General features: G+C 40.3%; 1 protein-coding gene and 1 long non-coding RNA gene across 3 annotated transcripts in view; both read right to left on the bottom strand.

Moving 5' to 3' along the window:
* Window positions 1-15,432, bottom strand: part of KLHL29 (kelch like family member 29) — a 408,337-nt gene that overhangs the window by 272,246 nt on the left and 120,659 nt on the right. For both annotated transcript variants that reach the window (XM_083607226.1, XM_083607227.1), the window contains exon 3: window positions 4,967-5,278. In XM_083607226.1, coding sequence (XP_083463352.1) covers window positions 4,967-5,227 — 261 coding nt within the window. In that variant the 5' untranslated portion in view covers window positions 5,228-5,278. The remainder of the gene's footprint in view (window positions 1-4,966; window positions 5,279-15,432) is intronic.
* Window positions 843-4,947, bottom strand: LOC310759888. The gene is made up of 2 exons (XR_014546614.1): window positions 1,932-4,947; window positions 843-1,687 (listed from the first exon to the last, which is right to left on the bottom strand). It is a non-coding gene; the product is annotated as an uncharacterized lncRNA (long non-coding RNA).

Genomic DNA, 15,432 nt, shown 5'->3' with positions numbered 1-15,432 from the left:
GGGTTAGACAGGGACCTGTGGCAGATAGGGATTTGACCCCCAATGGGAGAAGGACCAACTGTCAGTGTGGGCAATTGGGATTTTGAACTATTTGAGTGGGGTTAGCTAGACAGGGCAACCCAGCTGCGATTCCCTGTGGGGAAGTTAAATCCATGAAACTTGGTTTGATAAAGAGTGCTGTTAAAATATATATTAAACTGATATTCTGGAAGTTCAGTTATAAAGCGATGTTAGAATTTGTTAACGTCTCGCTTTGCAAAACGGAACTTGGGGACAAGGCTTTTAAAAATGGAATTCGCTTTTCCCTTGCGGAAGAAGGGTGACGGGGAAAGACGCCTGGTTTCTCTGAAAGCAGACAAATGTAGATGACAGCCGTGTCTTTTATATGCAGACAATTTCATTTGAATCAACAGATAGATTAAAGAACACTTAAAAAGAAAACCTGAAGATACATGCAGGGAGAAAAAGTGAAAAAGATGTAAAAGATTCAAAGTAAATAGCTCTTGGCTAACACACACTTTGACTGACTTGCCAGATACTACAGCTCTCTCCCCTTTCTGAAGTCAAAGCATTTTTGATCCAAGTGCCAAAGACTGGAAACAGTGTCTTTGTATACCTAAACATGTCACACTTGTGATCTTCTAAGTGCTTCCTGATGTAAATTGGTGCTTGAAACCAAGGGCTTTCATCTTCAAATAGGGCTAGGACTGGAGTATGGACAGGCCTCTTGGTTCTTTCAAACGATGATAAACACATTGCAAGTCAACAAAACAAGCATATATAAATTAATTGGAACATCAGTTCTTTGAGTTAATAATCGAAACAAACAAACAAAGAAACCCTGAGGTGCAGAGGAAGTTTAATTTATCAAGCACAAGCACAAACCTCTAGATGTTTTCATTTGGCTTAAAAAAAGCAGCCTTTTCAAGTACAGACAAAAATTAAAGCATTATCTGCTATAAAATATACAGCTGAAATCCAATCCAAACCCCCGTAACATAAGGCTCAAATAATTCATAGGCTGCTTAAGACAGAGATAGTCAATGTGGTGCCCTCCAGATGTTTTTGACTCCAATTCCCATCAGCAATAGACAGCAAAGTCAATAGTCAAGGATGATAGGAGTTGTAATCTAACAACACCTGGAGGGCAACACACTGGCTATTAGGGATTTAAAGACATGTCAACCAAAAGTAACTGCTTTTCAATTCGAAAGGTCAATTGCTTGATAGAGCAATTAAATATGTTGTTTGAACAATCTGTATCGCTGTAAACATGTGAAAAGAAGCAGCCCTAGGAAGAGATGAAAACCATAATCACATTGCCTTCCAATACAAAGTTTCCAGGACACATTAGCAACCCACGGTAGAAAAAATATTCCAAATACCAGCTGCTGGAAACCAAAGGAGAGCAGAGTGCTCCTGTGCTCATTTTCTGCCTCCTGGTTTCTCACAGGCATCTGGTTGGCCACAGTGAGAACAGGATGTTGGACTAGATGGGCCATTGCACGACCCAGAAGGCTATTTTTATGTTCTTATAAAATACTTAGTGAATTTGTTTTTCATAGGTAAGGTGACATTCAACGCAGAACTAGGCAATGCCCCTATAACGAGAAACAACAACAATAAATCTCATCCTGAGAGACAGGTTCATCCTATCAATTGTTAGGATGACTAAGCAGTGTAAGAGCTGAGAAAAATCTGTACAGTGGTACCTCAGGTTAAGTACTTAATTCGTTCCGGAGGTCTGTTCTTAACCTGAAACTGTTCTTAACCTGAAGCACCACTTTAGCTAATGGGGCCTCCTGCTGCTGCCGCACCGCGGGAGCACAATTTCTGTTCTCATCCTGAAGCAAAGTTCTTAAACTGAAGCACTCTTTCTGGGTTAGCGGAGTCTGTAACCTGAAGTTTATGTAACCTGAAGCGTATGTAACCTGAGGTACCACTGTAATCTGTAAAAAGATGAAAAACTTGGAAACTTGGAAACAAAGAATGGCTACCAAAAAAATAAAAATAAAAATCAGCTATCCCCAATCTCCCTATGGGGAATCCAGACTTCCGATGCATGCATGCACATTTTGAAGCATGAGATCAGGTCACTTACAAGTGGGTGGTCTCAACCCACCTGTCAGTTGGCTTGTGGCGAGCTACTTAGATGCCCAAATATTTTACAGAGTTCCTCCTCCTTTAACATAAGCAATTTTCAATCTGAGATTTGGTCAGTAAACACAGCAGAAAGCCACACCAGCTTTCTGTTGAAACACGAACAAGTGATAATCTGCTCCTCTCATAATATTTCCATTTTAATTCCCAAGTGAGCATGCTAATGACAATAGTGTGGTGACAATTTTTTGTATGTGAAAAGCTCTTCCAAGATTACCATATATTGCTTATTATGGAAAGGGCTTTTTTTTTTGTCTGAAGAATCACAGTTTATATCACTAGCTTCTTTTTGAAAACAAGGGCAGTGTTTATTATCACAGTTCAGCCTCAAAAAGGACTCAAACATCTGGTGCAAAAACAGATCAACAACAGCCAGCAGATGGACTCTATGTACAATATCCAGGAGCAGAGGTCAAGACAAATGAAACCACTGTGTTGGCTTTGCAACTTGACTTCTAATCTTCTCCAGACTAAACACATCCAAACAGCAACTACATAATGTCCCAGCTTAGTGAAAGAGTACTTCAGTTTGGCTGTTAACAAATGGAAATAATGTCAAAACGCTTTGGTCATTTTAAAGAAAAGATGTCCGTATTATAAACCTCAGCCAAAATGTTTTCTCTACAGTATTAGCTTATTTCTTTACCGTGGGTGGTAGAACAAATGTGGTATGGAAACACAATAAAAACTTTTAAGCTTGACTCTGGCTTTCTTTAAATAACTTTATTGTCTCCCTTTCTGGATCTGTTTCATTTGGCACTTAGATTTATTTTAAAAAATGTTAGGAAAACATTCTGTTGATCGCAAAGTAAAAAAAACAGGGGCACATATGGATTCCCATTATACTGCTAAAAACCTTCTAAAAACCTGCTGGTTTTCCTTTTATTCTCCAATATGTTTTTTTTAATAACTTTCTTATCCATTTTTATAAGCTAGAAAGGAACAAATAAGCCACTGTGTACTAATTAAAATCAACAACTCTTGGCTTAAAAACTTTTTAACCAAGGAAGCCAGGAAAACTTAGTAGCAGAACAAATAGGAAAATTAAGAAATCGGCTTTCTCGTTTATATTTTATTGTCTTATTGTTTCTTTAAATTGTTGAATACATGTTAACTTATTTTTCATATTTACTTTGATTGTTCTGTTTAAACCACTTAGAAATCTGTTAAGTAAGTGGTATCTAAACTTTGCTAAATAAAATATATTTAGAAGTTGGCTCCTGCTAGTCTCTGCAATGTACTCCTCACCCTACCCCACAAAAAACATGAATGTTTTTCTTCTAGCTTGATTTATAAATCTTTGGCATGGAGGGGAATACTATATGTTGTTCTTTCCCTGCTAAAGCATGACACTGACCATATCCATCACAGGCATCTATTCATTCTTCTCCAGCCAATACACTTAAAATATTACACATGCATCACAGGAGTTCAAGGAGGGTATCCCCACACCAAGCTATTCCCACAACACAACAAAAGTGGTGAGACCATGTTACACAAATCGAAAAGCTCTGGAACTATCATTAGAGAAAGAAAGAAAAAAGCTCAGAGAAGGTCTTCAGTGAAGGTTCACAGCAACAAAAGAGACAAGCTGTTTGTACACTCTCCTAGAGTATATGCAGAGAGGATAAACCCCTCTTCTGAGTTTATCCAGATACCTGCACAGGCACAGAACTCACATGGAGTACTGAAGACAACCAAAAATACTAAAGTTTGCAGAGATAGTTCAAAAGATTGGGACTACTTTTGCATGGCAATCAGCAACCGCAAAAGCAGGAAACATGTGACAATGAGCACCCCGGAAAGCACATTTATGAACTATGGGGGAAATAGTCCCATTGCCTAAAAGTAACAAACTAAAAATGGAATCCCCATAACAGACAGGTTGCATATTCCTCATGGAACTTTGCCCTTTCTTTGCAAGCCGCATTTCAATTGCCTCAAGTGTATATATTGGTAAAATATGACAACACTCGCAGAAAGCTGTTGCTTAATGGCACAGACATTTCAAACTGAGTGCCAGGATGGCCTTTTCCTCCTATAGTTGAACATGGAAATGGTGGAAACTGTTTACATGAGCCACAATTAGAACGTGGCTGGGGGTTTTAGGGAAAAAATGAGCTGTCAAAGAGGACAAAGTCAAGAGACATGGCAATAAACTTGGTGCAGAATAAAATGTTGACCCCCAGCTTGAGAGGCTGGGAGATAACAGCATCTCTGATAGCAACAGGAAGTTGTAAAAGGTTATTGATATTAAGATAAGAATTTGTGTATCTGTTGGGGAGAAATGTCGATGACTTGTGCTCACAAGTGGTACCTGGGCTTTTACAATGGGCTTTAAGTAGGAACCACAAAGTAGTAAAACAGCTAGTATTTACACTTTACTATATCCTATTCAGGCCAAGAAGATAATCATTCTCGTTGCTTAAGTTATCCTGCAACGTAAAGGGCATGAGCAGGCAACTAAAGTAGAGAACAAGATAAGACAGCCGTATATACAGGAAGGGGGGGATAGTGATGTACATTTTATGCTTATGCTCAAGACAGTTTCACTTTTTAACTATTTGCAATGTTTAGACAATATAAGTTTACAAATGCATGGTAGGGCTTACTACTCCGAGAAACTATATAAGGAAGCTTGAAGGCACCAACGGCACTGACAAGAAGAAAAAACAAAACAAAATCCCAGTGCACACTGTCAAAGACCTTATCGGAAGGTAACATGATCTGAAAGGAAAAGGCGGTATCTTCTAAAGAGGTTTTCCTTAGCTAATACAATATAGAGTACAAAGAATCCCCTTCTTACTTTGGTTGTTGCAGCTGCAGAAGAGTTGGCCACAAGAGTGGTTATCACATCACTGTTCACTGTGGTACAAGCAACTGTGGCTGGGGCATGCAGCCGCGAGGGTACAATTGGCACAGGCAGAAGCCCTGGCCTATTGTTGCTATTGCTGTTCACTGTGCTGTTGCAGTTACTGCTGTTCACGTGGTTCCCATTGGTGCTCCACTCCCGGCGGTCCCATCCTGTGCGATAATCTCTTTCAAACCGGCTGTGGTGCCGTGACATCTCGGCCAAAGGAGGCTTCCGCCTCTTCTCAAAGGGATTTTCAGAGGTTGCCTATCGAGAACCAAGACAGGAAACAAAACGGTTTTATTAAACTAAGTCTGGAGAAAGGAACAAGTTGTGCTAAGTCATCACGCTCATTTCTTTGCCTTAACATGTTGCGCATGACAAAGGAACAGAAGAATTCTGTTGTGTGCCTGGCTTCAAACTGCATTTCAGGAAGTCCTAATAAGGAAAATCCAAAACAAAGGGAACAAAAAACAGAATGAATCTGTAGTGGGGAGAAGGGTCTCTCTGACCCTACAAGAAGGTTCCCCAAACTACCTAGTGAGTTATCAGATGACAGTTTACGGACAATGAAACACCACGCTTGAAGTAATCTGCCACTTGAACTCTCAATGAGGGATTAGCTCTTGACAGCAGGATTATATTTCTAACAGCTTCCTAAAAATACTCTGTCTGGATCCTGCAACATAGAAAACATGTTTGTATGATGTTGGGGAAAAGTAGTATTGTGTAGGAGTGATGCACAGAATGTGATTCACAACAGCAATTCATTTGTTTCACTCCCAAACACAAGAAAAACAAAAGTAGTTTGGGAAAGATGAAGCTCACTTTATGATCTAATGAATGGATTACTAATAGCACATGAATGTTCTATATTTAAATATGAGAACAACACTTTCCCCACCAAAGAGTGGTAAACAGAAATCTTTTTGTGGCCCTGCTTATAATTTAGTTTCAAGCAAATTGTAAAATGAAAGAATATTGATTTTTTTATCATTAATTTTCAGAATTAAGGAAATATATTTCATTATCCATGGAACTGTGTCACCAATATAGGGAAAATAAAGGGGTTTTTGTATATTTTTATGTATAAAAATTAAAAATGTAGTTTTAGTAATTTATTTATATAATCATCAAAACAACATGAATTCAGACATTAAACTTTTAAGTTACTTGCCCAAAATGGACTACTCACTAAAAGAATATTTCTGGCATATACATGGGTTCTAACCATACTTATATTTTCCACAAATTTTATTTCCCATAATGGTAAATAATTTCTTTACCTAAAACAGGGATGGAGAACCTTTGGCACACCAGATGTTGTTTAACTCCTACCTGCATCAGTCCATGCCAGTTGTCAGGAATGATGGCAGCTGAACATCTGGAGGTCCAGAGGTTAGACACCCCTAATCTAAAAGAGTAATGTCCATGAACTAAATGCCTAAGGTCACACTTTTTTCTATGAGCATTTTGCATCATCTTCAGCTGATACAATTTGATGAAGAGATCCCTGCTTGAAATGTACCCAGTGTAATGCTTTTACTTCCAACAACATTCCTAAAGTTCAATCTCCATTCTGGGGTGAAAAATTATGCAAGCCATGTTCATTCTGACTGTAACAGTATTAAAATATTGTCTGTTATAACTGTCTACTAGTTGTTTTTTAAGCAATTCATTTTGATTCTGACACTATACCTATAGGTTAAAGTACAGATTAGACAGAACCTTGAAGCTCAACTAAAAAACAAAACTCAAACCATTTCTATTATTATTTCTGAAGCATGCTCTTTTTTAAGAAGTACAATAATACTCACAATTATCAGGACAATTATCAAACAAAAAGGAATGCTGGGTGTGTGGACATATGAGGAGTGTGTTTTAGATATCAGAGCAGTGTGAAGTGATGTGCCTGATTTTCAGAAATCCCACCCACAGTACCCTCCTCCATCCCATTCCACATTGTTCAGGAACTTCCCTCCAACTCTCTGGGAAGGTCTTGGGAGTGCAGGTGGCTGCAGAGAAGGAGAAAGAATAGGAAATTCTCCCTCCCTCCCCAATTCTACATGCTTTAAACGAATGAAATGAAAGAAAGCTAATTCCAGTTTCGATAGGCTGCAGCTGCCACCATCCCCAACTATTGGTCATGCTGACTAGTGTTAATGGGAACTGGAGTACACCAATATCTAAGAGACAAAAACCAAGCTGGGAAAAGTTGGCATAGGTGATGCAACAGCCTAGCCTTGGTTCTTTGTGCAAGAGAAGCATAAAGTACCTCCACAAAAAGTATCATTTTTAGAGAGCTGGGAGTGTTATTCCCTTATTCCTGGAACAAAAATAGGACAGGCACACACCCAGCTTTTCAGAGTGGGGAACAACAAATCTATTCTTCACAATTTCGTAAAGGGAGCTGCGTGAGGAACCCCAAAAGAATGCCTCCAGAATTCAGAATGGACATTTTACTCTGCTTCAAGATCAAGGCACCTAACTTTGTAGTACAGTGGCACCTCGGTTCTCAAATGTAATCCGTTCCGGAAGTCCGTTCGACTTCCGAAATGTTCGAAAACCGAGGATCAAAGGGACGTCAGCAAGTTCAATGGGGGAAATTGAGAAGCTGTTCAACTTCCAAGGTGTGTTCGAAAACAGAAGCATTCACTTCCGAAACGTCTGGCAGCCGAGACATCAGGTTTGGCTGTACCTATGACACAACTGATGATAAAAAAGGAACATACAGTGGTACCTCGGGTTAAGTACTTAATTCATTCCGGAGGTCTGTTCTTAACCTGAAACTGTTCTTAACCTGAAGCACCACTTTAGCTAATGGGGCCTCCCGCTGCCGCCGCGCAGCCGGAGGTCAATTTCTGTTCTCATCCTGAAGCAAAGTTCTTAACCTGAAGCACTATTTCTGGGTTAGTGGAGGCTGTAACCTGAAGCGTATGTAACCCAAGGAACCACTGTACTTTCAGTCCATGCCTAGGAATTTTTGAAACATGGTTGTTTGTTGCATTTTGGCAAACAGGAGCAAATAATTCGTGTAGCAAATATGTAACCTTTTCAGAAGAAACCAGATACCTTTTCCAACAACCTCTGTCCCACCATCAAGTGCTTTTTCTTTTTAAAGAAAAGCACTAAAGCACATATATCTTTGAATACTTTTCTGCCACACCCCACAAAAGGTACAGTGATTTGCACAGTGACTGCAGGATCCATGACCAATGCACAAAGGGGACATTCTCTCCGGTTTCCAGGAAAAACTGATCATGTTCATAAATCTTTATTATAGGGTGTGAATTGCAGATATGTCCCAGCCCAATTCTAGTTGGAAGTTAACATTTCCTTGTATTTATTCTAACAAGCTTCTATCCCTCTAGAAAATGTAACAGCAGATGCTATAGTTATATTCAGAGATACGGCAACATAAGAAGCAATCCTTTCAAGCAAAATGGCACATCTTTTTAAGAAATTAAATTATATTTAATCCTGAATATTTTGTTAATAACTTTTATCACATTCATCTTCCTCAAACTAAATCCCCCAAACCTACTTTTTTGTAGAAGTACTACTTCTCCATCATTTGCCTGTCCCTTGAAGTACTTTTTCACTGGGCTTCCAAAGTTTCTATCTTTGGAGGTATAAATGCACAGAAAAATAGGCTTTCAGCCAATACAGAGCTGAAGAATCATATTTCTCGCGCTAATAGGGATTTAGCTTCATTAAGTGACTTCAAAAACAAATGCCAGCCCTTTAATTAAATTTTTCTCTAATAAAATACATTTAGATTTCTGTTTCTATTTACAAATGCGGACACAATACAAATACATATGACCACAAATAGTTTTATGGAAGCAGCTTCTTTGTTAGAAGTTAGAGAGTAGAGACTCGTGAAAAAATTGGACTGTAAATTTGCAGATAAAACACTTGCATTGCATTCATAGTTTTCAAGCCAGGCATTCCAAACTGCCCGCCTTTGTTTCATATTCTAAGGGAGATTTCCACAAAAGGGGAGGTGGGGGCGAATGCCTGTAATTAGATCTAACGCCAAGTACTGCATCTGATAAATATGAAAAACATTTTCATACTAAGGCCAGTATCGCTTCAAAGAGATGTCAAGAAGTAAATAGATGTAATTTTATCAGAGAATGTCAGCACAAACTGAAATAGACAACACTAAAGACCAAGATACGGCAGTCACACAAAATGTGCTATATTTACAAACACATGATAATATTTTTATTCTTGGGTGGTTGCAGCACATTAATTAATTTTATATTTGATGAATCCCCCCCTGCTTTTAGAGTTTGTATGTATGGTCTCATTATTTTGGAGCTTCCTGAACTGATTTTATTGTTCTTAGAACTTGTGTTTCAGTGTTTTGTTTTTGCTGTGTACATCGCTTCAATGGCTTTCTGAATTTGCATGACAAGAATAACCCCAAATCATGAATTTTATTGTTAAAGGTAAAGGTAAAGGGACCCCTGATCATTAGGTCTAGTTGTGACCGACTCGGGGGTTGCGGCGCTCATCTCGCTATATTGGCCGAGGGAGCCGGCGTACAGCTTCCGGGTCATGTGGCCAGCATGACTAAGCCGCTTCTGGCGAACCAGAGCAGCACACGGAAATGCTGTTTACCTTCCCATCGGAGCGGTACCTATTTATCTACTTGCACTTGATGTGCTTTCGAACTGCTAGGTTGGCTGGAGCAGGGACCGAGCAACAGGAGCTCACCCCGTCGTGGGGAATCGAACTGCCAATCTTCTGATCGGCAAGTCCTAGGCTCTGTGGTTTAACCCACCGCGCCACCCGCGTCCCCTATTTTATTGTTACTTACATGTAAACACCTGAAAAAAAGCCTAGGTTACAGATTGTGGTTTGCCTGGTGTGAGACAAACCATGAACCCAAGTTTGGATGACCTGCTAAGACAAACCATGGCTAAGTTTAGAGTACAGCAGCAGAGGATGATTGGGAGAGGAGCATAGAGCATCATCACCATTGTATGTCCGCACTAAACCATTGCTTAGCTTATTGTTACATGTTTACCAGCCTGGTCTGTGTGTTGAGGTATGGATTTTATGTGAACAAGCAAAATAACGATCTTTAGCAAGAACTGTTTTATGTGCTATTAAAATCAGAACTTTGTGCTAAACCACAACAAAGTTAGTTATGTTGCAATCGTTGGCCTTTCCATGTGTTTTGTACTCCAGACGTTGAAAAAAGAATTTTTATGTAGACTCCTCATTAGTATTAGGAACTTATTTTCTAAGCCAGAGAATCATTTTTCCTAGATTGATCTGTAACATAGTTCTAACTTTATTACATCACATTTGTTTTTCATAAGGTTCTTACTGGAACATTTTTAATGGACTAAGAGCACTAATCCTTGGCTGCTGCACAATGGTAATATCTATTAATGCTAAATAGAGCTTGTCTCTATGGAGCACTTGGTGGATTGGGTAAATGGCATGGATGTCACTAGTACAATGATGGGATTCTGAAATAGCTGAACACGTTTTACTGAATAAATGTAATAGTAAGCTGAGCTGTCCATGTGAGTGAGATGTTTGGATTCTTATACTACAATTGTAAAATAAATTACTAGGGAGTAAGCCCCCATTAAAACACAATGGGACTTGCTTGTGAATAAACATGCAGAGATCTGATGTGGATGTGGTATACTACAAAGAACAATGGGGGAATCAAAGGAAACCATATTGCAGAAAAACAACAATGTAATGGCTTACTAACAAAAAGAGGCTAATATTACATTTCCCACCATAAGCCAAGCATGAATGTTCTTGTGTCATGTATAATTTACAATGGCTAAAATCCCAAAGCTGTAGAGCTGTGTCCTTGTGTGCTCCTTGCCTAGAACACAGGTGAGACTGAGAAAAAGTTCTTGGGTTTGTAACAACCTTAAAGATTGTCATCAATGGAATATAAAGAAGATAGCAGCCTCTTGGTATGCAGGACTAAACTGTATTTGGAGCTTTTATAGCTGAAAAAGAGAACAAATTTTGTCTTGGAGAGTGTCATTTGCTCAAGTTATTTTTGGAAGTAATTCTACAAAACTGAAAACACACTTTTTGTAGTATGATTATTCTCTCTCTTCTGGGGAAAATAAAAAATCCAGTCTAAAATTTTCAGGTCTATACTAATATAAAGTACAGTCACACTTGGAATATTACCTATTTCTGTTCTCAGCATCTCAAAAAGGGCTATTTTAGAGTTGGAAAAGATGCAGAAAAGGGTGACCACTATGATCCAGAGAGCACCTTCACTACGAGAAAAAATTTAAACATCTGGGGCTGAAGAATTTGGGGAAAGGAAGAGAAGAAATGAGAGACATGGAGATTTATCATGTTGTTCATGGTGTTGAAAAAAAATTCGATACAGAGTGGTTTTTATCCCGCTCATAATACGAAAGCTCAGGATCATTCAGTGAAATTGATTGGTAGGAGAGCCAGCACAGACAAAAGGAATCATTTCTACACACAGCACAGAGCTTAGCGACAGAATAAGCTACCATTATTTATTTATTTATTTATTTCACAAAATTTCATATACTGCTCGACTGTAAGAAAACCCCCCTCAAAGCAACAACTGTGATGTGATGATCACTGGAGAGTCTCTCAATGGCTACTAACCCACTGCAGGAAGTCCACCTTTGTTTGGCAGAGTATAGCTTTTCTTATATTCTTACTGCTTATCCTAATTAATTACATTTAGACCCTCCTTTCCTCCCAAGGTGCTCACATACTTCTCCCTTTCTCCCACTGTACTCTTGCTACAATCCTATGAGGTAGGTTGGGCTGAGATACTGATAGGTGATTTGAGATGTGAACCTGCGCCTCCCCTTTACTAGTCCAACACTTCAAGCATGACACTGCAGAGGCTCTCTAGGTTACTTTCCTCTAGGACAGGCATAGGCAAACTCGGCCCTCCAGATGTTTTTGGGACTACAACTCCCATCATCCCTACCTAACAGGACCAGTGGTCAGGGATGATGGGAGTTGTAGTCCCAAAACATGGAGGGCCGAGTTTGCCTATGCCTGCTCTAGGACCTTTGAGGTCCAACAGATATCAACTAACATGTGCCTTTACTTTGATGCCACCCTGCATCGCTCCCACACCCACCTTAACCGTGCCTTTCACCCACCCATCTCACACAGGCTTTTCTTACATGCAAGCCTTGGTAAACAGAACCAGGCCGACCAATACTATCAACTTGCTTAAACCTCTGGATCCCTCCTGCATCCCTACCCTCTCATACGTACCGTGTATACACTGAAAACATGCCTACAATATTTATTATTCCCCACCACCTTTCACTTGGTTGCCTTTGAAATATGCAAAATGAAGCAGAAGGAAATGGAGGAACCAAACTACAGAGTGCAGCAGTTCAAGTACTGGCACCCACTGTGCATTCTCCGAACTTGCAGAAGGTTGTGTAGTCAACATGACCCTCACAGGAAACAGAATCCTGAAACCACTCTTTCTTGAACGGTCTTTCCTTTTACTGACCCATCCATATTAGTAAGACAAAAGCTTCTGAGATTGTCTCGTGCAGCTAGCAGACTCAAGATTTTGAAGGTATGACTCAAATCAGGGCAATTATGTGGAATTGTCTAAAAAAATAATGAAGGGCTAATGAGGATGGGCCCTCCCAATTCTCTCTGCCTCTCTTGACAGCTGGCATTGCCTCAGACCGGAGGGTTTATTTTGGCAACATGCCAAGGCCTAGGCTGGCGTTTACAGAGGCCTTTAAAGAGAATGAGTTACACTCAGGAGCTGGGGATTTCTATGTGTCAGATTGAGGCTACGCTGTACTCAAGATGAAAGGAACTGCTCATGGGAGCAGTAAATCTACCCGGACAGTGTCCTGTTAAAACAAATTAGTCCATATGTTGCAGTATCCATCCCAAATAGGTAGCCAGGAATAAATTCCATCAGAATCTCTTCATACCCTAAAATATGCTGAATTAAAACATTTTTGCTCTATTGATTGGATTTATTAAGCCTTTCCTGCCATCGGCCATATGTCATATACCGTATTTTTCGCCCTATAGGACTTTTCCCCCTCCAAAAATGAAGGGGAAATCTGGGTGCGTCCTATGGGGCGAATGCAGGCTTTTGCTGAAGCGTGGAGAGAGAGAGGGGTCGGTGCGCACCGACCCCTCTCGCTCTCCAGGCTTCAGGAAGACATCTGCAGCCTAGGCAGCCCTGCGGGAGGTCCCGCAGGGATGTCTAGGCTGCAGATAGCAGCCTGCTTCCCGGAGCGTCGGGCGCCCTGAAAGCAGAGCGCCCTGTGCGCCGGACAGACATCCACAGCGTGGGGAGCCCTGCAGGAGTTCCCCGCAGGGCTCCCCATGCTGCAGATAGCAGCCTGCCGCCCAGCGGGCAGGGCACCCTGAAGCAGAGCGCCCCTCGCGCGGGCAGACATCGGCCAGCCCCACAAGCTCGGGGGACAGCAGGGAGGCGCAGCGCCGCCATCCTGCTGTTCCTCGACCTGGTTAGGTTTCCCTGACCTGCTTTTGGGGGGGAAATGAAGGGAAAAAATTTCCCTTTATTTCCCCCCAAAAAAACTAGGTGCGTCCTATGGGACGGAGCGTCCTATGGGACGAAAAATACGGTAACTCAGCTACACAGTGGAAACTTCTACTAGTTCAGTCAAAACCACACACATTCTGGATGTTGCTTTCCTTTATTTCATAGCTTTTCCTGAGAACTGGCTCTCATCCGCTTTCCTTCTCCCTTCAAAATAGTAAGCCTGTGTCACTTCAGTTTCTCCTAGGCATTCATTCATACATACCGAAAAAAGGAACAAGTACGTACAGGCTTTCCTCACTGAGTAAAAATACAAGGACAGATCTACTTGACCAAATCCAAAGGTTGATGTAGCCCACCATTGTGTATTGCCTTGCCATACAGTGGTACCTCGGGTTAAGAACTTAATTCGTTCCGGAGGTCCGTTCTTAACCTGAAACTGTTATTAACCTGAAGCACCACTTTAGCTAATGGGGCCTCCTGCTCCTGTCGCACCACCGGAGCACGATTTCTGTTCTCATCCTGAAGCAAAGTTCTTAACCCGAGTTACTACTTCCAGGTTAGCGGAGTCTGTAACCTGAAGTGTCTGTAACCCGAGGTACCACTGTATATTAGATCAAACTGTGGTCTACAAATATTTAAATAAATAAACAAATCGTTCCCCACGGTGGTCAGCCAGAAAGTTACAGGAAATCCACAAGCTGAACGTGAAAGCAATACCGTGCCAGTTGTTTGTGCCACAACAACAACTGGTTTATAGAGATACACTGCTTTTGAACATGGAAGTTAAATTAGCCACCTTGGATAATGGCTTCTGTTAAATATCTGTCCCACTGATTTATTTAAGCTAATTTGGAAACGCCAACGGATTCATTTAAGCTCCTTTAGAAAGCATCACCACATATTGTGGCAGATAATTTTATAATAATGAATTAAGCTCTGTAATAATATGTTATATTAAAACATATCTTTGTTTGTCGAAAATGTGCCTTCTAATTAATTTTACTGCATGACACTTGGTTCTGGTACCATGAGAAAGTCCACATGCCTATTAAGCTCAACCTGGAAAAAACCAAACACAGACAATGGCCATATCCTAACAGTTCTGTTTACAAACAAGTTGCAAAAAAACACTCTTTTAGTACCATGGAATTAAACTGCCAGTCCACTCTCCCTGCCCGACCCCAAACAGTATCACATGCAGTGTGGGGTTTCTGGAGTCCATTATATTCTACCAGCCGTTATTAACAGGAAAAGGAGAGTATCAGTCTACTCTTTGAAAGCCTAATCTATGGAGAAGCCAGGGGAATAAATGAAACATTAAAAATAAAAGTTTGGGCTTTAGGGGATATTCAATGATAATAGCAAGGCAATCTCAATAATTCATACATACAACTGAATGAACAAGCAGAATTGTTTTTCGCTTATCAGATTGATGCTTGTAGTTTTAACATCTACAGTCATCAGTTTTATTCCCGGTCTGTGTCAGTGTGCAGTTGGCTGTTAACTGTACATATTCAACCACAGATCATTACCTTTTTATTGATCTTACTACCCTCTTATTTTAAGTCAAATATGGAAGGGGGAGAATAGTATTGATTTCACCTCCTAGCTATTTTTGTTTTGACCTGAAAGACAATGCCTGAAGAACACCAGGGTCATTGCCAAATACCCTAATGAATTAATATCACATCCCCAATTGCAAAATTAAGCATTTCTCATCTGACTCCAAAGCATTCCTCCACCGTTTGCTGAAAAGCAATCAGACATGCCTGCTACATTAGGTCTTTTATGCTAAATAGGTCAACCCACTTAAGTCTTCTATTTGAAATATTTACTAGCATATGCACTATTTAAAAGTAACATGATACTAATCTTT

Source organism: Podarcis filfolensis, assembly GCF_964270895.1.
Source record: "Podarcis filfolensis genome assembly, chromosome: 3".
NCBI classification, from domain to species: Eukaryota; Metazoa; Chordata; class Lepidosauria; order Squamata; family Lacertidae; genus Podarcis; species Podarcis filfolensis.
This window is presented reverse-complemented; position numbering and strand designations above follow the sequence as displayed.